Source organism: Pagrus pagrus (assembly GCF_965226575.1).
Source record: "Pagrus pagrus genome assembly, chromosome: 22".
Lineage (NCBI taxonomy): Eukaryota > Metazoa > Chordata > Actinopteri > Spariformes > Sparidae > Pagrus > Pagrus pagrus.
The window spans coordinates 21,596,919-21,620,077 of record NC_140204.1 but is presented as its reverse complement, the minus strand read 5'-3'; the positions used below and the strand labels follow the sequence as shown (position 1 = coordinate 21,620,077).

At 41.5% G+C, this 23,159-nt stretch overlaps 2 protein-coding genes across 2 annotated transcripts; both read right to left on the bottom strand.

Annotated features, from left to right (window-relative positions):
• Positions 1 to 10,221: 10,221 nt before the first annotated feature.
• LOC311251323 (uncharacterized protein) lies at positions 10,222 to 16,853 on the bottom strand. Its single transcript, XM_084343701.1, has 5 exons — positions 16,377 to 16,853; positions 12,961 to 13,255; positions 12,580 to 12,879; positions 12,413 to 12,490; positions 10,222 to 10,561 (listed from the first exon to the last, which is right to left on the bottom strand). The coding sequence occupies exons 2-5, from the start codon at positions 13,164 to 13,166 to the stop codon at positions 10,372 to 10,374; spliced, it is 774 nt and encodes a 257-aa protein (XP_084199827.1). The 5' UTR covers positions 13,167 to 13,255; positions 16,377 to 16,853; the 3' UTR covers positions 10,222 to 10,371.
• A 2,156-nt stretch (positions 16,854 to 19,009) lies between these two features.
• LOC311251322 (FRAS1-related extracellular matrix protein 1-like) lies at positions 19,010 to 23,146 on the bottom strand (the record flags this gene model as incomplete). The annotated part of the gene is made up of 8 exons (XM_084343700.1): positions 19,010 to 19,059; positions 19,762 to 19,893; positions 20,095 to 20,280; positions 20,396 to 20,443; positions 21,316 to 21,485; positions 22,632 to 22,704; positions 22,803 to 22,994; positions 23,099 to 23,146. 8 exons carry the CDS (start codon positions 23,144 to 23,146, stop codon positions 19,054 to 19,056), a joined length of 855 nt encoding a protein of 284 aa, XP_084199826.1. The 3' UTR covers positions 19,010 to 19,053.
• Between the last annotated feature and the right edge of the window lie 13 nt (positions 23,147 to 23,159).

The window sequence follows — 23,159 nt, the reverse complement described above, 5'->3', positions numbered from 1 at the left end:
GGCAGAGCGGACAGGCTGGGTGTACGCATAGTGGACCTTTCAGACACCCAGCCTGTATGTTCTCTCTCGCAAGCAAAACTAAACATTATTACACATTATACACTCTCTACACCCGACCCAAACTGTTAGCTCATGAGCTTATACAACCAATGACAGTGGAGTGCACAGTAGCATGTCCCTCCCCCATCTGTACATGCTACAGTGCTGGTTTTGTGATCAGTGCTTTCAACTTCTAACATGATTGCACAAAGCCTGTGCTTCATTTTGAAGTGCAGAAAGAAATGCAGGAGCAGTCTGCATGTGTAAACAAGACAGAGATTCATCACAGCCGCAACAAATATGCAGCAAGTCACTCACTTGACTGGTCTTGTTTTGCAGAGGCTCTACTTCTAAAGGAAACTTATGATGGAAAAACATCACAAAGTGGCGTGGAGACAGAAAGGCTCTACAGCATCTACAGAGCATCAGTGACATCAGTGAAGTGAGATGTCTGCACAGAGCCCAAAGTCCTGGGCAGCTGCCTTTCTCTCCCTAAAGGTTGTGTGGTGAATCCTGGGAGAATGGTGTGTGCTGATCAGGCTGGACTCCACTGTAGTGACCACTACAGGCTGCTGGACACTCAGCTTGTACATGAGGTGGAAGATAAAGCCAGCGGGGATGCCTGGGAGGCAATGAAACATGGAAAAAAGAAGGATCAGTATGGAATGAAATGATTAAAATGTAACAAAGAGCAAAGTAACAAGAGTGATGAATCAGTCCAAAGTACTAAGAACTGCAGTCCTGCAGGAACATGTCCGAACAGTAACGGATGAGTCATTGAGTTTATAACATGGTAAACAGTTCTTCACTTCTATTTAGATTCAAAATACAGATTTGCACATTTCTTCTCACCAGTACTTAAACTGGGATGGAAGAGATGTGGACACACTGAAGGAGAAGCTGCACAACATTCTGCTTTTATATGGAAAGTGTTTCTGAAGCATCTGTGACATCTTTCTCTTGTCTGACTAATGGAGCATGCTTCCATTTTAACAAATGTGTGGATGCAAACAGGCTCTGAGTTGGTCGACTGCCCACATCTTTTCAAGGCTGGACACCTTTTGAATCCTGACTCGGTGTGGGCTGAACAGACGGACGCTGCAGCAGCACTTACCTGCTGACCTCTGTGGCCTGTCACTCATCAGAGCCTGTCTTTTGCCATCAATACAAAATGACACTTTTGTCTTAATCATACTGTGACTTTATATTCATGTTTATAGCTTCGTGACAGACGTCGTGTTGGAGTAGGGCCCACTAACTGCTGCTGACTTCACTCCTTGGTCTAAGAAAGCCATATATTGTACATCTGTTACTACAACATAAAGACCTGTGTCAGTAGCATTTTGATTGTTTGCTTGTTTGATTGTTGAATATAATTTAGGGATGCACGATATGGATTTTTTTTTCAGCCGATACCGATAACTGATAATTACCTGCTTCTCATGGCTGATACTGATAATAATTTCACATTTTTGTATTTTAAAAGTTCATAGCCTGTATTATATGCACCCCTGAAGGTAAAAAGTCTCATGTAGTGAGCAAAGATGAATGATTTAATATTCCATAGCTCTGACATCACTACTGTTAACAGAACAAAGACAAAGAACAGTTCTGACCCAAACTCATTCATTCTGAGTGAGGAAGGTTTCTCTGTACTCTGGCTTATCAACTGTTCTGCATATACATTCAAAATAAATTAAATGCACTGACAATATCTCAAATCAGACATGTTGATGTAAAGCACATGTAATTGCACCAAAAATAAAAGTACATCCCTGAATACAAAAATAAAGGCTGTTATAGAACTGAAAGGCGAGCCTGTTGTTGCTTAGTCTGCAGATAAAACACTGACACAGGCAATTCACACTTGGCCTGCCACCTTGCTGCCGATCGAAACACAGTCAGATATACTTCCTTGGCTCAGTACAGCCTTGTTTATAGCGAGCTTTAAAGCGAGGGCTACATGAGCTCTAAACACTACGCGGCTCTACACAGGCACAGCAGTGTGATGTCATGAGCTTGACATACGCACGCTCTTTTTATCTGACTATTTATCGGCGATAATTTCATCATCCGATCCATAAATAATACTACAGAATTCCTGTTATCGGGTCGATAATCCATCGCCCCAATATATGTCGTGCATCCCTAAACTAATTAGGTTCATATTTTTTATTGAAGTGAAAAAGAAATACATTTGACATGTAATCAGCTTTTGTCAGCTGAGATGGAAACAACATTCATCAATCAGTGTTGAAAAACCTGCAGCTACAGCCTGAATATTAGATGGACCCCAGAAGATATGAAACGTTGACTTAAAATGTATCATACAGATACACATACAGCTTTTACAGCTTATTTTCCACAAGCTACAAATACATCTGATGCTATTCAGGTGATAGCCTAAAATATTGATATGATAAACATACAAAGATTAAAGTGAGGGATGGTCATTTAGTTTAGAAGCATTTTTGTTGTATTTGTAGAATACATCTTAACATCCTGATGGCTGTCAATAAATCAAATAAATCCTGTGCTGGTGGCTGTCGCAGGCCTCTAATAAACATTTAACAAAGTTGTTTATTTAAGGGTTTATTAGACTTTAATGTTAAGAGAACGTGTTTAACATAACAAACCAACTGCAGCACACATGGAGTGTCTCTGGAGGAAGTCCCTTAATGGCGGAGGTTGAATCTTTTTGGCTGGATACTTTCAAACTTCAGCTTGTTAACGTGCTCCTGCTGTCTCCACAATCACACCAGCCCCAGCATTAATGGTGAACTTCTCCTGAAATTGATCTGAGTACCGGCAGCAGCTTGTAAAGAGCACATTAACCGGACAGCAGCCCACAGTCATTGGAGCTATTTAATAATTGACACTACTTACCTACAGTTATGTTTGTTTCTCTCTTTAGCCAATGAGAGCCGTAGCAGCTGAATGTGGGCGGCCTGCTGATGGTAATGTTGCCATCATTGCTCTCTGCTAATAAAAAGAATAAGACAAAGAGGAGAGAGAGGCTGAAGGGTTGTTAACAGATTTGTTAGCATGAGTCAAAGGTTCCTCTCCTTTTGTAGCAATATGTCTTCTGTTCTGTATGTTTATTTCAAAGACACTACAGGTGGGATCAGACAGAATATAAACTGTGGCAGCCTGCTGTCTCCTCCGTCGATGCAGTGGAAGTGGTCAATGGTTGCTCTCACATCTCAGATCATTCTCACAAAAGAAGGCTGGAACCCTCAGAGACTGACGAGGACACAACGTTTGATCCACTCAAGTCCATTGTTCTAGTAATGAGGTTAGTCGTCTTTCTAAATCAGCAAGTGTTCAGCCTATTGTAAGATGAAAGTAACCAATGCAATGATGATGCAGTTTAACTAACTGAAGAGTCTCACGTGAATCAGAATCAGAAATCAGAAATTCCTTTATTAGTCCCATAAATGGGGAAATTTGTGCGTCAAAGGACAGTTCAATATAACAATAAACAATAATAATAGTAAAAATTAAACAATATAATAAAAAGGTAAGAAGAAGACACAACGAACAGAACGCTGAAGTAACAGTTCAACATTGTTGGAAGTAATCTGCTTTCCTCCCTGAGTAGACAGGCATCGATCTCATGTCTCCGTGTTCAGTCGCCTGCGAAGCTCCAATCAAGATATAGCTGGCGTAGCTTAGCATAAAGACTGGATGCAGGGGAAAAAAGCTAGCCTGGCTCTGTCCAAAGTTCAAAAACACACTGACAATCCCCTCTGTAGCTCACTGATCAACAGCCTGTTTGTTCAGACAGTAAAAACAGGAAGGTGTAGGACGTGGCTGCAACAATTTATTGGTGAATCAATCCACCAAGCCCTTTATGTTCCTCTGTCTGTTAGCACAGGTGTTGGTTCTAGTCTCTGTGCAGGCACCATAGTACTCAGTTTTGCTGCTAATGACCAGAAGTTTATAACGGCTAACGTTGGATACAGATACTGTGGATAATGTTGGAACTATCATCCCTGAGTGAGTTCACTGACTGTATGACTCTGATCTACTTTACTTGTCAAGCTATAATTAGCTTTTACAATTCCCCCTGCTCCCACTCTTTATATCAAGCTAAACTAACTACATCCTGACTCCAGCTCTATTCTTATAATAACGTGTGGACTACGAAACTTCACCTAACTTTCCATCAGCATGGGGGGAGGAGGGAATGACTGAAGGTTCAATTTTTGGGTGAACTGTACCTTGAACACACATACATGAGACTGATGTTGACCCTCTCTGTTCAGCTCACTCTTGAAAAAAGCTGTAAACGATGCGCATCTCCCAAAATGCTTTGAATGACAAAGTGCCTCGGCAGTCACAGATACACACACGTCAATCGAGTATGAACGGTCTCAGTGTGTCAGCAACCTTAACAGAACTGTTTGCTGTATTTATTACCTGAAGAGTGCTGAACCAATAGTAATTACACAAGAAAGCACACACACACACACACACACACGCACTCAGCGGGGATCATAAAACAGATGCGATGGCTGTCTATTGGAGGAAGGGAAAGTCTGCTTTCCTTCCTACCATTCAACAGCAGACAATACACTTGACACACACAAACTCACATATAACAAACAAGCACCTACAGTATAGTGTACATGACACCCTTCGACCGATTGCGTCGCTGAGCAGGTCAGGCTCAGGCTCCTGCAGCATGTGGAGGTGCTGTGCTAAACTTTAACTCTGATGCTCCTCTCGTCAGCTGTCTGATGTGTGACGATTACATTCTGACAGAAACAGTGCGGTCACTTCACTGACCACCAACACTGCTTGTTTGTGAGTCACATGACTACATGATATGATGGATACAGTCCTGTAGGACAGATGTCCACACTTCAAATCAAATCAAATCAAATTTTATTTGTATAGCCCAAATTCACAAATCACAGTTTGCCTCAGAGGGCTTTACAATCTGTACAGAGACGACACCCTCTGTCCTTCGACCCTCGATTCGAGTGAGGAAAAACTTGCCCCAAAAAAAAAAAAAAAAAAAAAAAAGGCCCTTTTAACAGGGAAAAAAAAAAATGCGGAAGAAACCTCAGGGAGAGCCACAGAGGAGGGATCCCTCTCCCAGGACGGACAGACGTGCAATAGATGTCGCATGTACAGAGCAGATCAACGAGATCACAATGTATTCAATTATAAGCGATGGTTGACAGGAGTGAAAGTACACAAAGATGTATTACAGCAATAATGATTAAATGCACATGGAAATGTGATTACTAGTGATAACAGTGGTAGTGATCAATGGTAAGGATGGTATGTAGCAATGCAGTACGATAAACACTTGTTCTCCATATTGTGTTTGGAGGCACTAGAGCTCTGCTTCCACACACTGACTGATCTTGAGAGCACAGATGTATGTCATTACATTTCCCTACAAGATATATCCACTCTGGAAACTGCTGAGAAAAGCTCTGCTTTGTGTTAGCGATATAAGGCAGAGATAGAGAGAATAAGATGCATTGTTAAATATAGCTTGTTTAAAGGCCTGGTCCACCAGCAGTAGACACAGTGGGAACAGTCAGTGGACTGACCTGAGTCGGTGTAATAAACACACACAATTTTTCATCTGTAGTTCAACTTTTGCAAACTTTGACAACAAATCTCAACAATAAAGAGCAAAATGGAGGAGGCTGTTACCAGGTAGTAGCTTTGAGTCTTACTCCACCTCCTCAGTGGGAGTCGCCTGTAGCTTTTAGACCCGCTGCTGGTCCATTCAGTCACTCAGGACTGAGCATCTGCGGGCATGCTAGCAACTCTGTATTTACAAACAGTGGTGCTGAAAAGCTGCGCTTGTTAACGGCGTGTTAGTAATCCAGAGTTAGGTCAGGTTCACACATCAGGATGATTTGACCCTGATCTGCCCCTCCTGACAATCGGAGGAGAAATCTGGGCCGACCTCCCGAACTGCTCCATACTCATCGGGGCCGCCCCAATAAATATCAAACCTGTTTCATACAAACGTGTTCGATTGCAGTTGTCAGCTTCTCAATTGACTTCCTGTAAAATGTACTATATCAGGATACATATGATATCTATGATACCGCCATATACAATTGCATATACTGTCATAGGGGATGTAAAGAAATGGCCACCAGGTGACTTAATACTCCAAACAAACAGGGGGCAGCATCACCACCTCAGCTATTTCATGCCTTCATGCCATTTCAGTTTTGGTTAGGGTTAACCCTGTAGATCATGTGAACACACTAACAGGACTGCAAGTGTTCACTTCACTTCCCCAGCAGAGAGCAGCTGTGGCTCTGCTGTCGACATTAGCAGCATCTTCAGGTGGTGTAACTATAAAACAATGGCAGGTGAGAAACAACAGGTCTATCTTTCTTGTGAAATGTTTGCTGTTTCCACATTGTTTCCCACATGCCTGCCTCTGACCACACGCTGTGTGCTGTTCCTCTACTTTCTGTACTTTTGTGCTGCATCAATGGTTTATATCTGTGTTGCTCTCTCCAGCCTAATCTCAGTTCCTTCCTCTGCTTGTGCTCGACGTGTTTTCCCTTCCTCTCTCTCTGCCTGTCTGTCTCTGTGCAACGTCTCTTCCTGTAAAGACAAATGTTTCGCAGCAGACTTTGATTCGCTTACATGAAACATGAGGCCCGGCTGGCACACACACACACACACACACACACACACACACACACACACACACACACCTGTGCTGTTTCCTGCAATGTGTACAACATTTTCAACTTAAGATTCTACAAGATATTGCAAATGTTATGTTATTGTCATGTGCATTTGATATATTATGTCTGTGTGTAAATACAAGTCAGCAACTCTCTAAAGGAATGGATTAATAGGTAAACCCCCCATTAATTAATGTTAGTCCATAAGACAAGAAATACTTGCTAACTAGCTAACAGCAGCTACAGTTAGCTAGGAAGAGACATGCATAGAGACAGACAGGCATCTGCAGACAGAGGAAGGGAAAACACATCGAGCACCAGAGTAAGGAGTCGAGCACAGGCAGAAGAAGGAACTGAGATAAGGCTGGAGAGAGCAACACAGATTTGAGCCACTGATGCAGCACAAAAGTACAGAAAGTAGAGGAACAGCACAAAACATGTGGTCAGAGGCAGGCACGTGGGAAACAATGTGGAAATAGCAAACATTTCACAAGAAAGATAGACCTGTTGTATCTCACCTGCCATTGTTTTATAGTTACACCACCTGAAGATACTGCTAATGTCGACAGCAGAGCCACAGCTGCTCTCTGCTGGGGAAGCGAATACTTGCAGTCCTGTTAGTGTGTTCACATGATCTACAGGAAGTCAGCATGTGGCAAACTGAAATGGTAAAGGCATGAAATAGCTGAGCTGCATTATGGATTTTAATGTGTCTTCAACAAGTACAGTACAAGGAGCACATGTAAACTGTAACACTGACACTTTAAAGAGAGTAATGTAATGTCACTAAACTGCTAATAACTCAGAAAATGTTGTTACTTAGACCATAAATCTATTGATCTGGTAATGAGCTGCACTACTTTGTACCCACATATGTTTGGAGTTGTGGTTGCACAGTGTAGCAGCTGCAGAGTTACATATGTCCTCCTCAGATATTAATGAAATGACTCTGAATGCATAAACATGCAGCAAGGTCACTGTCTCATCAGACTGGCAGTGGATGGCGGAGGCAAGCAGACCTCTCCTGATCTGAGGACACTGTTCGAGCATGTGGTGATGCACCAGCTCGCAAATAGATAAGATGGTGTGGATCCAGATAAAAGGACGGATCCTGACACGTTTTCTCACTTTCTTCACCATTGTGAGATGGTATGTGTGAGTGAGTACAGTGTGATGCAGATCCAAATAATAATCTGGATCTGGCCGATTTAATTCTGTGTTATTTGAAATTGCGGAGGTATGCGCTCTACTGAGTAATGAGGTAAATTCAGTGGGTATTTATTTATGCTTTTCCTAATGCACTGTATTTTATTCATTCATCTTTTTGCATTATATCCTATTAATAATAACATAATAATGTGATTTCAGTAACTTCTAACACATATTGAATATGTTATGTTTTACTGTAGGTAATCTGGAGGAACTTAGTGGAAGTTAACATTTTACAATGAAAACATACAAATGCTGCTTCCAGCGCCGTTAATCATTAAAATGAACTACTCTTGAATTGAAAATAACTAAATGCAGATCATTTCTTCACCAGAATCAGAATTTGACTTCTGTCAACGTGAAAACTGCTTTAAAACTGCTTTTAGACCTGAAACTAAGTGTTAATTGACGTGCAGTCAAGACTTTGCTTTCGCCGTCACAGTGTGATGAGGTAAGGGGGGCGCTCGGGGGAACATTTTGTTCTCCTTCAACCTAATTCAGCACAGCACTAAGCCTCAACCTTTGAGACAAAGGAAAGTCGGAGAATGCCAAACAAAAGGAGAGAAAACACGATAGCACTAAGACGGGAACAGGACACAAACATGAACCACCACAAATCTCAGCCTCTGCTTCCTTCTCACTACTGATTCCTTGAAACACACCACAGTTTTAAAACACAAGCAGGGAATCCAGCTGGGTGCAGATGGGGGCATTAGTGGGACTACATGTCTCAAAGTCTGCCTTCTCATGACTCTGCTGCTAATGTCTGTTCTCGGGATGCAGAGTTACTTGTGGTTCCTAGAGTCTCCAAAAGAAGAATGGGAGGGAGAACCGTCAGCCATCAAGCTCCTCTCCTGTGGAAAAATCTTCCAGGTTCAGTTCAGGAGGCAGACAACCTCTCTCTGTTTAAGAACTTCCTTTTTGATAAAGCCTGTAGTTAGGGCCTGCACAGGCTCTTAGCTATGCTGCCATAGGCTTAGACTACCGGGGGATTTCCCATGATGCACTGAGCTCCTCTCTCTTATGTATTTATTAATGTCTCATTAATACATGTTACCGTCTTGGCTTCTTCCCCGGAGTCTCTGTGCTCTCTCGTCTCACAAGTTCCCATGGATGCTAGACTTCTACTCATCATTATTATTATACTTTGATTATTAATAGTCATATCTCAATGAGTAAAGCTGTTATTACTGCTGTGGCTGCTGTATTTATCCACTATTTATTTCCAGAAACAATTCATTTCTGTATTTCTTTTTACATTTCTTTATACATTTCTGCCTCATGATGCATACCAGGGGGTTACTGAGTCCGCTTTTGCCCATTGGTTGTTCAACATCACAGAGTATGAATCGACACATGGCCTGATCCCTTATCGGTGGCCAGGCTCATGATGGGTCTTAGGGGAAGCTAGCTAGTAGTCGCAGTACTTGCAGTAGTCTTAGTCGTCTCAGTGGTCCCAGTAGTCTCAGCAGTCTCAGTAGTGTTAATAGTCATGGCAGTCTCGGCAATCACAGTAGTCTCAGTACTCTCAGTAGTGGTAGTAGTCACAGTAATTGTAGTAGTGTCAGTAGTCACTGTAGTCTCAGCAGTCTCAGTAGTCTTAGTAGTCTCAGCAGTCTCAGTAGTCGCAGTAGTCTCAGTAGTTGCAGTAGTCTCAGTAGATTCAGTAGTCTCAGTAGTTGCAGTAGTCTCAGTAGATTCAGTAGTCTCAGTAGTTGCAGTAGTCTCAGTAGTCGAGGTAGCCTCAGCAGTCTCAGTAGTCTCAGTAGTCTTAGTAGTCTCAGCAGTCTCAGCAGTCCCAGCAGTCGCAGGAGTCTCAGTAGTTTCACTAGTCTCAGTAGTCGCAGTAGTCTCAGTAGTTGCAGTAGTCTCAGTAGTCTCAGCAGTCTCAGTAGTCTCAGTAGTTGCAGTAGTCTCAGTAGTCTCAGCAGTCTCAGTAGTCTCAGTAGTTGCAGTAGTCTCAGTAGTCTCAGCAGTCTCATTAGTTGCAGTAGTCTCAGCAGTCTCAGTAGTCGTAGTAGTCTCAAGAATCTCCTTCATACTTTTTTGTATTCATGTATTAGCTGGATATCTGGGTAACTGACACCAGTAAACTCATGTCTGTAGAATCAACTCTCTCTGGGAGATCACCATAGTTCCCACTGGAGCTTTCTGTTTGGCTTTAGTTCCCTCTGTTGGCAGCACTAGAGAATTACAGAATGATGCATGCGGCTACAGCCAGGTTCCACTTGAGTGGAACGAGCGTGTCAAGTTGAATTCTGGGTGAGGTGTAGAAAATGACACATAAGACATGTAGAGTATTTCATTTCTTTAATTGCTAATGCAGCTATATAAAACATGGATCTGAATATGAAACTCTGTGAAACATCCTGTAGTTTTAAATATATGTTGAAATAAACATTAAAGGGGAGACTTGAAATGAAGGGTTCATAAGCAGCATATCCTATTGTCTTCTGACAGTATTTGACTTTTTCTGCAGGTGTGTGTGTTTCTTTGGCGCGTCCCTCCTCGTCCTGCTGCTGTGGCTGCTCTGCTGCAGCCGGTAGGTTTTTCTAGCCTGGGCTCTCTCCTTCTCCAGGACCTCAGTGTCATCCAGGATCTCAAGGCCTGGGATCTGACTGATGACGTACTGTCTGAGAAGACAAAAGGTAATGGAAACACATGGTGTTGACAAAACATAAAGTATATATTCAGTTTGGTACAGAATCTGAAAGGCAGAGTGTGTTATGTGCATGTTCAATCTGAAATGTCAGCCTGCTATTAGCAGTGTGAGCAATGAGCCACTGCTCCTGCTGACTGCAGCTCCAGAACATAACATGGCTGTACACATTTCCACAACGCATTGGGATCTTACATGAAAGCACCATCAAATCACATTACACAAGTTTTAAAACAGACACAGCTCACATTACTGAGTGCATACTGACGACTGATAACAGTATTATGCTGTTTATGTGTGAGCAACCCTGAAGCACCTGCTGTGGCTTTGTTCACTGGGCTGATGGATCTCAAAACCTTTCACGTGTTGTGAATGTAAACATGAAGGCAGATCCATCAGTTTTGTTTACTCTGCACCATATGTTCTGAAGTGAAAGGCCCGATCGTCACAGGCTCCTCAGCTGAGTGGATACTACTGAACTCAACTGTTCAACTTAACAAACAATGAAACGCTTTATAAACCATTTGTTAAACTATTGTAAAGGTTTATAAACATTAGTTGTAACTTTATAATAAACACTTGTTTAATTCATATTCATAAAGCATGTCATTGATTGTTAAACTTTAAAGCGATGTTTAATTAACTATAAACCTACCATTTATTAATAATGGTTATTATATAGTGTTACCTGCTACATTTGGATTAATCAGATGTGAAATGTGTGGACTATTATTGAATGTATGAATTCTCTTCACAATATTCTGTCCCCCTATTTTCATGTATATAACAGTGTTGTATTGTGCTATGATTGGTGCCTTATTGTTTGGCTTCCTTTCACTGAAATAAACTGATTTTCATAAATTCATTTTTATTAGACGTGTCTTTCCTCAGACATCAGCAGTCCAAAACCCATTTTCCACGTTTTGGTACCATGTTCCTGCACTAATGAACCAGGTGGGGCTGCTGCAGCAAGTCAAAATGTCAGCGTGTGAAAGGCCATCACTGCTGCTGGTGGTCTGCTTTTAATGGAAGTTGGACATTTGAAATGAACAACATGTCAGCTGATTTTGTTGTCTAACAACATTTGTATGTTCATAACTCAGAAACTCAGCGATGGAAGAAGTAATTTGTTCCTTTGTGAACGTAAAAGTACTGATAGTATACTGTGAAAATACTCCACTACAAGTAAAAGTCCTGGTCTGAAAGTATCATCAGCAGAATTTACTTGATGTATGAAAAGTAAAAGTGCTCAGAAAACTGATGTTTGTGGATTAATATTACTGCTGCATTAATGTGTATGTTGCATTTTACTGCTGTAGATGTTTAAGGTGGAGCTCATTTAAGTCCTTTACATGCTGTTGGCTGGTTTAATCTACAGCAACATATTCTATAAAGAGCATCATGTGTCAGTGTGGCTCTCCTGTGAGAACCACATATCTGTTTTCAGCTTTGTGACGATGCATTTTCAGCTGATCCAACAGGGTTTTAAAGAGTTTATTTAGCTGAAGAACATAAAGGAACACTTCATCTTTACAAATGTAAATGTAGTGGAGTAAAAGGCACAATAATAACACAAGCTGCCTACTTACTAATACAACTGGCTGTACCATGACCTGGATGACTGAGAACCTTCATCAACAACTAACTGCCTTTTCACAGCACTGAGATCAGAGTTTCTGGGTCATGTTAAGATTCTTACAGTTGTTGGTTGCTTCAGACAGCAGCCAAGCTGTTAGCTGTAGCCATGTTGCTGCAGGAACAGGGTAACAGGCCTACCACAGGGAAACACTGGGAGGGGGTGAGAAGATGTCTGCAGGATTCTCACCTGTAGTCTTTGTACTGGGTCAGACTTCCTCCGTTGAAATAGCTAGGTGCTGCCTCATTGTTCATCATACTGAGGATCCTGTATGCGAAAGGAATATGGAAGAATAAAACAGGGAGGGATGATGATCACGGTCATATGCTGACTCTGCAGTTCCTCCACAGACTCACTTTATATTTGGGAACTTTCGTCGGAGTTCTTCCACAAACACGGGCAGGTTGTTGATCTTGTTCTTGTTGACGCACAGGGTGGTGACGCTGGGCATGTAGGGGAACTTGATGTGAGAGGTGTAGTTGTTACAGTCCAGGATCAGAGTGCTCAGCTTCTCCAGCTGACCCAGCAGAGCCGGGTTCCAATAGGGATTGAATGAAGGAGAACACAGCCAACTCAACCTGCTCACGTTTGTCACTGACCACATGAGCATCAATACACTGTGTAAATGTATGAACATGTGTGTGATTGACAAGGTGCTGCATTAAATGACATATGTGCAGCTAATCTATGCACTGACTCGGTTTGTGAGGCCCTGGAGGGACACATTAAGTTAGTGCTTCTTATTGACTGTGAAGTTTAGGTTCTTAAGAGAAGGATACTCATCCAGCAGATTGAAGCTGAGGTCCAGCACCTCCAGGGTGTCTGTCTGTGTTAGGATGGTGTCATAAGGGATCTCCGTCAGGCCCTGGTAAGCAAAAGAAAGCCACTGAAAGCTCGAGGCGTGGCTGGGCTGACTGTGTTGGCCTGAGGTAAGATGATCCATGACAGATCCCTCTGCACTGTGACCTCTTCAAACCCACTTGTAGAGATGGAGATCAGGAGAGACGTCAGATGATTATGTCATGATCAAACCTAAACCACAAAAAAATAAATGGTAAAGAGAGACACTATAGGCTGATTACAACTGACACATGGCACAGTTTATTCTACAGGCGTACAGGGGCTACACTCACCAATGTTAGCTGCATTTACATGGGCCCAAATATTCCAGTAATAATCAGAATAAACATCCAATCAGAATAAAAATGCTTCCAGTAACCAGCTCAGTGGAAAGAGACTGATGGCGTCTGATTGAGATGGTGCTGAGTGCATGAATATTTTCCATGTCTATGGAATGAATATATTTTTTTCTGCTCATATTGGCCTTCCATGGGGTAACATAAGGAGACTTCCTTCAGGGAGGGTCAGAAACATGGAGGTAGTAAAACAGAACCGGCCTGTGGCTCATACAACATTTTAGATGGAGATCTTAAATGACTGAAGGATTGATGAACAGTCAGAAGGCTCACAACATCATGTTTTTTTTTATACTTGTTTGAAAAGATGAACACAGCCGCAATCCTCTGAAACATCTACCCAATCAACAACCGCTGGAATAGTCTGAAGATCTCATCTCATCTCATTTTCTTGTCCGCTTGATCCCTATTAGGGTCGCAGGGTGTTGCTGCTTTATCCCCTCTTTCGGGGGGTTGCGAGGCTACTGGGGCCAAATCCAGTTCTCAGAGGGCGAAGGCTTCATAGTCTGAAGGTATAAAGTCAAAATGACAAAAGTAGTTTGGAGTGTAAAGGTCAACAACCTTCTTCTTCTCATTCTTCTGGCGCTTCACAGCTGCTGGAAGCACTTTGTACATAACAATAAAGGGATATTCTGATGAAATGTTTCAGGGCATCTTACTGGATGACTTTATGTAACAGCCTCATCTCTAATCATGCTGATGTCAGTCAGATTGAAGAAATATTGTCCATGTTACCACAATGTATGGGTGAACGCAACATAATGAACACCTCTTCAGTATTGCTGTTGTCGTGGCTCATTCTCCAGGCTAGTAATCAAAACACTAGTTTAGTGGCCAAATGCTCTCTTCTTCCAGCTGCACGTGGACATTAAAGATCATTCAGGCTACACATCACATTGACATAAAGCCTACATGAAGTGACACCAGAAACATGTGGCTGTTCCTAAATAAAGCGAAAACCTTCTGTCGAACACTGATGTAAGAAACGTGTCTCTACAGAGCTGGATTAAGGAAGTGATTAGCCTAGCTTAGCATAAAGACTGGAAGCATAGGCAAACAGCTTGCAAAAATACAGCTACCAACACCTCTAAAGCTCACAGTTCATTTGTTGAACGTGTCTAAAAGGAATGTGTGTGTCTAATGTGTGGAGTTAGCTGACGTCTTGTAGCTAGTTCTTCACTAACAACAGGAGCTCCTCTGTAGCATCTCTGGCTGCAGTGCAGGTTTCCACACATGATCAGTGAGCACAGACTGTGGCTTTGTTATCTGTTCGAAGCTTTTATAGATGAAAAGCCGAGTCAATAATCATGGTCAGTGATGAACGGGTGTAACTGGCCAGCCTCCAAACATCTAAAACCAAATTGGGAGAGCAAACCTAATCAGGATATCTGATCTTCCCCCAGAAAACATTTCATTTCTTTCATTCTAGTGAATTTATGGAGGTATTTTGTTGCAGTAATGTGGAGTCAGGAGGACTGGGTGGAGAAATGGGATTTTCAGAAGAATCTGGAGGGTTGGCAAGTAGCTACATCTACAAACACTGTATGAAAAGTAAATGAAGGAGAAAAACACAGTAATCAAAGACAGTGGATCCTGCAGGACCATTGTGTCCAAAAAACAGCAAACTAGATTTCATTAAAGTAGAAAAGCAGCCTGGACTGATCATACTGATGCTTCTCCTGACACCTTGGCAGCTAAATGAAGCTACTAACTAACAAAAGAACTGACAAAAGTTCTGTCGGATAAATAAGAGTTAGGATCAATACCAGCGTGTGAAGCACTGTTACAGCATCATGTCTGTCTGTCTGTCTGTCTGTCTGACCCTGTGCCAGGGAAGTTAATGCCAAGTTGTTTCATTAAGTTGTTTCTTATTGATTTGTTACAACACAAATCTCATCTTCCTCGCTTTTATCATGTCAGTAGAGATGTACTGTCCTTACACTCACTGACGTGTGTTTTCCACTGTCAAAAGTTCAGACTGTGTGACGCTCAATCAGTGTGTGTCAGCTGGCCGCCCTGTTAGATGACGTGGTCGATAGTGAGCTTTAGTCTGCGTCTCTATTTGTGTTTTTTATGCTAAATGAGGCTAATCATATCCTGACTCAAACAGACATGAGATCAATATCAATCGTCTCATCTTCCTCTCAGAAAGCTCATTTCTCAAAAGGATTAAAGGTTCAGTGTGTAGGATTTAATGGCATCTAACTGTGAGGTTGCAGATTGCAACCAACTGAATACCCCTCCTCTCACCCCGGGACTTTGAACTATTATAAGTTGAGATAAAAACAAACACCAACAGCTTACATTCAGTTTGAGACTGGTACATTTAATGATAACCTGGACATCAACAGGAGTACACATCATATTTCTCAGGGACATCAGAGTAACTCTTACCTCATACTATGGTGTCTATATGCTATCTAACACTAATGCTCAGCAATATAAGAAAAAAAGGGAAAAAAATACAGAAACAGAAAATAATGATGAACTCTGCAGTCACACGATGTGTTAGGTCCCTGACAGCCCTCTTTATTCTGCATCTTATCATGGATTACACACTGAGAGACATTATCATTGAGGTTAAGATAGCGCTGCTCTTTATAGTTAAAAGCATTCTGAACACTGTTTAGCCCATGCCTTGCCCGTAGCCCCATGTCTGCAGGTACCGTAATGCAAGTGAGTAGCTGCTAATGCACTTAACATGTTATCGACCAGCAAAGTACTCCAAGGCAAGGCAAGTTTATTTGAACACTGGTGGTGAATCATCAGTGTGTAAATCTCAAAACCTAAAGGACCTCCTGACTGACGTTCCAAGAGCTGCTCTCATGAGTCATGCAAAGAACATTTTTTGGATCATTTACAGCAGAAACAAAACCATAACGTTGTGAAGCACTACAATATAAATCTGCAGCATACACACATCAGGGACATATCTGTTCAGTTTTAGTTAGACTTACCGAGCTGAGGAGGATCCGGTGTGTCTTTTCAGTGCATGCAAACCTCTGAGAAGTGCTTACAGCTCATATAAAAGGCTCTCTTTCATACCCCGGCTGTAGATCACATGATGGGGATAATCACATTGGCGCTGAACCTTGTGGTTCCCAAGACCCACTCGCCCCAGATCTGAACAACATTGATAGAGCTGAATTTATCCAAACGGGGACAGCAACAACACCACAGGCTTATACCCAATGAAGTAATGTCAACTTTAAACAAGATGTGTGCCCAATGACAGAACATGGCATATTATATTATATAAACTGAATGAGCCGAACAGTATGCCTCTGGTAGAATACTGTGTGTCAGTTAGGCCGGGGTAATCTGATTAAACACAAATTAATTTAGGAATATGCACAATAGTTAGTTAGCTAGTTAGTTTCATTTATTGTCCACAATGTGGAAATTTGTGCTTGGTCTCATAAAAAAACAACAACAAGCAGGACGACAACCACAACAACACTTACACACAAACATCTTCAGGGCAAAAAGCAGGACAACAGTGGCAGTAACATTAGAAACGCATCAACGGGACATGGTGTTCAATGCCCCAATGGCATGAGGGATGAAGGAATTTTTAAAAATATTACGATTTGCCCTTGGTACTTTGTATTGTCTACCAGAGGGAAGAAGTTCAAACTTCAAACTTGAGTGGATGAGAGGGATCGTTTGCTATTTTGACAGCTTTTTTCCTAAGCACTTCCTCATACATACAACTTAATTGTTTCTGTCTCTTCCCTATAATTTTTGAGGCTAGGTTTACTATTCTCTGCAGCTTGCTTCTTCCTTTTATGTTTAGATTACCGTACCACATTGCCATGTTAAAAGTTAAGATGCCCTCTATCAGGTTCTTATAAACTGTTTCCATAATATGCTTGCTCACTCTAAAGGAGTTGAGCTTGCGTAGTAGGTGGAGACATTGATTACAGGTTCTAAAAATATAGTCAGTGTTTTCACTGAAATTTAGGTTGCAATCAATACAGTATATGTACCTAAATATTTGAACTTGTTTACTACCTCTACAATTTGTCCCTTAATTATAAGGGGCTGCACAGGGTCCTTTTCATGAAAGACAAGTTCCTGTGTTTTTGTTACATTGATCTCTAAGAAGCTTTCATCGCACCACTTCTGAAGAGATGACACATGTGCTTTATATACTTCCTCTCCAACTATGTCCCCCTTCTTTAATAAGGCAACCAGGGCCATATCATCCGCATACTTAAACAAACAAAACTTTTCCAGATCTAATTGGAATTCGTTTGTGTATATGGAGAAAAGTAATGGGGATAAAATAGTCCCCTGCGGGGCACCAGTATTAAGCACAATGATATCAGACTGAGTATTATTGACCAGAACCTGTTGAGGGCGGTCAGAGAGTAAGTCCCTAACAAGGTGGATAATACCACCGTTTACTCCTATATCGATAAATCTCTGCAGCAGGATGTGAATCTGCATGCTGTTAAAAGCAGAAGTAAAATCGATAAACAGGGCCCTAGCAAGGTGGGTGGGGACTTGAAGGTGCTTTGACAGGGTGTGAAACATGCTCACACACAGTCCCACTACAGTGCGTTACAGTGTTGAATATTATAAATTCTCATGTTGACAAATAACTAAATTAAGTACTTTTACTCATTACTGCTTATTCATTCACATGATCCAAAAGCCAACTGTGAGTTAAAGCAGTATAAACATAACACAACTAATGAGCATTGACGTGGGTCACTCCCTAATAATTCAATCCAACAAGCATCATAGATACTGTTAATACTGACAAGACAGTCAGTCAGCTCATGTGGGATGGATTGAATGTGGATGTACATATGCAGAATATGTACAGAGTTGATATTTATCATCTAGGCTCTGACTGTGTCATTCCCCACAAGGAGACACTGACCTGGGCACAGCAGGGATTGGGGAGTGACGATGACTTCTCAGAGTCTACAGGTGGATGTTGGGGTGCAGGTGGAGTTTTTCAAATGTTACATTAACAGCAGCAGTAGCAGCAAGTGGTTCATGTCACCTATCATATCACACTGACCTTATAAAGAGGATCAGGTTTCATAAGTGAGGTGGGCTATTTTTGAAATGTTAAGCTTCTGTGCTTCAGTGCTCCACACCGGAGCCCCGCAGGGCTGTGTGCTCAGCCCCCTCCTGTTCACACTGTACACTCCCAGACATCAGGAGAACTCTGACGTATGCAGACATCTGCAAGTCATTTGCTTGGACAAAGTTACTTTTGGTTGAGCTACATGTTTAACAAGGCTTTATGTGAACAAATCCAGCAGATTAGTGTGTTCTGCCATCAGCTGGTAGCCACAGCCGGGGTCGGGATAGGTTGAGCATTTTTCAAATGTTTCTGTTTGTCCCAGTTGTTTAATATTGTTGTTTCACTTTAATGTTTGTTTGTTGTTCCTTTTTCTCCTCCCCTTGACTTTAAAAAGTGAGAACACACGTGCATCATCCCATCCACACTGGACATGTTATTTCTGAAAGAAAATAAAAATAATAATAAAAAATGAAGCTGAAAGATGTTGCAACAAATGATCCAGATAAATACCTATCCAAAATGATTTTCTTCCACTAAAGTCCCACAGCCAGTCCATGTCTACTTTAGAGAGAACGCTTGCAAGCGTGCCTTTATATCTGAAATCAAGACGACAAGAGGGAAAGCTATGTAATCAAAAGAATCATTCACAGTGCATATCATTCTGATGATATAGTTCTTATACATGACAGACAACTAATCAGAAGCATGTGTGTCCATTAAGTCTGTCTCAGTTTCTCTTCGAACACGCAGCTCCATGTTAACCTCACCTCTCCCTGCAGGCCCTGTTAGCTGTGCTCCATGTCACCTTGTGCTCTGTACTGAGGGTGTAACAGTGTAATCATTCATAAGGACAGTATTGATTTTTATCACTCCTGGTGATCTGCGGCCCTTTACTCTGTTGAAAAACTACATTTCCAACATTCATTTATGAATGTTATTATCCTAATCAGTGTTTTTTTTTTATCTGTTTGCTGAAAAGTATTAAGTATATAAGTAAGTATTTAAAAATGCACTACTTTGGCTGTTATGCAACATGGAATCTGCAAAGTACCTTTCAACTAAAATCAATAATATATCTTTTGGAGGGAAGAGTAGGATGTATCGGAGTGGAAGTATCAAATGGCAAAAAACGGAAGTCCAAAACCTCAAAATTGAACTTGAGTAATACTCTTGAGTAAATGTACTTATTTACATCACATCACTGATTCATTTGAAGATGACGGTATTGCCGAGGTCAGACATTTTCTGTTCCCCAGAGATGCAAAGAAACTAGTGCATGCTAGTAGCAGGTGGAGTACCTGATCAGTTGGTGCCCAGGGTTTCCAGGACACACCGTTGCAGTGAAAGAGCTGATTGGTGGTCTGGTTGAAATGCAGGAGGCCGATCAGTTCTGGCACACAGGGCTTGGGCATGGTGTTGTCAGCTGTGGCCTATGGAGAATTCATTTGGTGTTGCTTTAACTGGAATGCATTCTATTTATCCACAATAATGACCCATAAATCAATAACTAATAAGGAACAGAAAGTTTGGAACTTCTCTTAAAGAAGTGCTCGTGGCTGATCACAGAACTGAAGATCATGGCAAAAGAGAATTACTCTGTACTGACTCTATAGGACCAATAACACACTCACATGTCCTTTAGACTGTGAACTTTTTCGAGGTTTTGAGATCTTCCTTTGATGATCCGACTTGGACCCAGTGAGTCCTGCTGACGCCTGCTGCTGTGCTCCCCTGCTCACCACACGGATGTTTGCCTTTCTGCCCTTCCTCGATGGCGAGGTGTCGTCTTCTACCTGCATCTGCATGATCCCGTGATACTGGAATGAAGGAAACCACATAATTGAAGACGTTTTGGACTTATAAGTTAAATGTATTATTATTATTATCATTTTTAAAAAGGTAACGTTAGTATCCACTGCTGCTGCTGTGTACCGTGTAAACGATGTCTGTCCCGTTGTGAAAAACTGATGAAGGTGCAATCTGAAAAATGAAACAGCACCAGATCAGAGATCATTTTAATCTGTGTGGAGGGTTTTAAGGGCAGAAGTTAAAATAAAAAAAAACATAAATAGATACTCATAAAATTATATAATAAAATGATTAAGCAAATGAACAAATTGATAATTATGTAATTTGCACTTGTCACAATATATATATATATATATATATATATATATATATATACATATATATACACATATATATATATATATATATATATTACTAATTAAATGAGACAATTCATACATAAATGTTACATTTATTTGTGTATTTATTCTTTATTTATAGGCCTATGTTTATATCTATATGTTTACACATTTGTATATTACGTTATTCATCTGTAAATTAATTTATGTACAAGTGAATAACACAATATAGTTATTCATTTCTTTATGCAAATGTGAAAAACAGAAGATGGAAAGTTTGTTTACCAAACAGTGTCCAATGACTTCCCAAATGGTTGTGTGGGAGTCCAGTCATCTGGTGGCGTCAGGTGAGCAACAAGTCAAGCTATGTGTAAACTAAAATATATATCAATCAATAAATAAAATCAATAAATCGATAAAAATAAATGTGTGAATAAAGGAATAATATATTAAAATAAATGTATTTATTAAATATTCATTTAGGCATTTTATTTTATAAGAATATATTATCAAGCATTAAATTATGAAATTATTTATTCAGTCATTTATTTTAGCATTTATTTACATAATTATGTCTGCATTTATATATTTTGTTTTGGCCCATGAATCAGAAACAAAGCTGTGATGAAGGGGATATGTGAGTGGAGTCCAATCCAGTGCTGATCTTCAAGAACAGGTACTCACAGACTTTGGGTTACCCCTCACTTTGAGTTTCTTCTTTGGGACAGGCCTGGAGACGCTGTCTCCACGGACTGAATCTGTGCCGAGGGGCAGTTTCTCTAGTTGGATGGATCCGTGCTGGGGGTACGTCTCCGACCGGATCTCTTTTCCTCCAAGAACAGGAGGCTCCCGGTCGTGGCTCAGCTGGCACCCTCCTGTGGTGGATGTGTTTTAACAGTCATTTCTTTTGGCAAATATCAACTCACTGGGTTTTTAATCCCAATAACTGGCGCCATCTTGTGATAAAAAACATTACTGTTTTTAAATTTCTATGCTATGGCAGGATTGTACATCACATACTGTACAGTAATTCTTTGACACTCCTGCACACACACACACACACACACAAACATGTTTACACTCTGCCTTGTCTCGGAGGCATACTTCTGTGATATAGCATTGCACAACATAAAGTTCGGTCACTGGTCAGACGGGACAAAAGCTTTTAGCCACATGGTGTGGCCTTCATCAGCAGATGACGTTTGGTTCTTCTCACATGACCTGACTGTGGAAGTGTGACTATATGAAAGCATGTGGTTGTATATGGAGGTGGTAACCCTGCCTGGATCAATGTCCTCCTTGATCTTTCTTTGGATGTTTACTGACTCCTGATCAATGACCTTTGACCTCTCCCCAGTGGATGCTGGGAGTGGCTTTAGTCTGCTATTCACAGACAGCTGATGTCTGATTCTGCTGTTCGTTTAGTCTCCTGTCTCCCGGGTGTACCGGCAGAGGAGGTTTTGGACGGTTTGTGGTGACTCCTTGTGAACTGAAGACGTCTCACTAGATGTTGACACAGTCCAGCCATGTAAGGAAGTCTCACAGTGGGACTTGGTGGCGCCCATCGGACCTGTTGTCCCTGTATTTACTCCCCTGCCTCACCGCTGTTCCTTTATGTTGTAATGTCAGAGTCAAAATGAAGATACTGGTCTGAGTCAGTGGGTTTTCTGTACACTGTAGTCATAACACCTTCACAAAAACACAGGTGTCACCATCCTCACCCTGTCCACCCAAGAACATGACATGTGGTATTGATTTATATATGGTATCGATCACAATTAGACAAAAAGGACCCAAATTCAAGAAACCTGCTCTAGCACTAACAAAACATAAAATGAGCAGAATATGTCTTCTTCAACAAATTGTAAAAAATGTTCATCAATAATTTATAGAGCCCAAAGTGACGTCTTCTTCAGTCCAAACCTCAGAACTCATTATTCACTGTCATAACTGACCGAGAAAAGCAGCAAAGCCCCACATTTAACAGCACAATACACGCTTTTTACATTAATGACACATACCTGGATCAAACTGAATGAGGGAAGAAGGGCTTATGAAGAAATCTTTTCCAGCAGTCGCGGTCACCTCTTTTACCTGTGGTACAGAAACATGAGGCAGAAACAGGTCCTATAATCTGCAAGGAAGAGGCCAAGTATCAGGTGACTGACGAGGGAACTGGTTTGAGTACCAACCTTCACAGTGATGTATGAAGACTCTGCCAGGTTTCCTCTCCTGATGATGTCCAGTGAGACAGACCCCTGCTCCTCACACACAGAGTACTCAGGCCCGGACTGGCCATAGGGAGAACCGGGAGTATTCCCGAAGCGCCGGCCTGTGATTGGCCTGCTGGCCTGCGTCTCTCTCTGTCTTTTATTTTTAACAGGCTGCCGGTCAGCCAGCGTCGCGGATATCTGACTTTTTTTTCCAAGATAGAGAGGCAGGCCAGGCCAATCAGAGGCCACTCAGGCCAGTAGCATGTGAGGAGCACCTGCCCTCCCCCCGAGCACCTGCGGTTGCTGTGAGTGACAAACAGCATGATGGCTGAAGGA

What these genes read in the sequence shown, in the direction of transcription:
- LOC311251323 (XM_084343701.1), bottom strand. Translation starts at nt 13,166, where the DNA reads ATGGATCATCTTACCTCAGGCCAACACAGTCAGCCCAGCCACGCCTCG. An exon ending in AACTTCACAGTCAATAAGAA is followed by an intron (nt 12,880 to 12,960) that starts GCACTAACTTAA and finishes CATTTAATGCAG; the next exon opens with CACCTTGTCAATCACACACA. An exon ending in ACCCAGTACAAAGACTACAG is followed by an intron (nt 10,562 to 12,412) that starts GTGAGAATCCTG and finishes TTGTCTTCTCAG; the next exon opens with ACAGTACGTCATCAGTCAGA.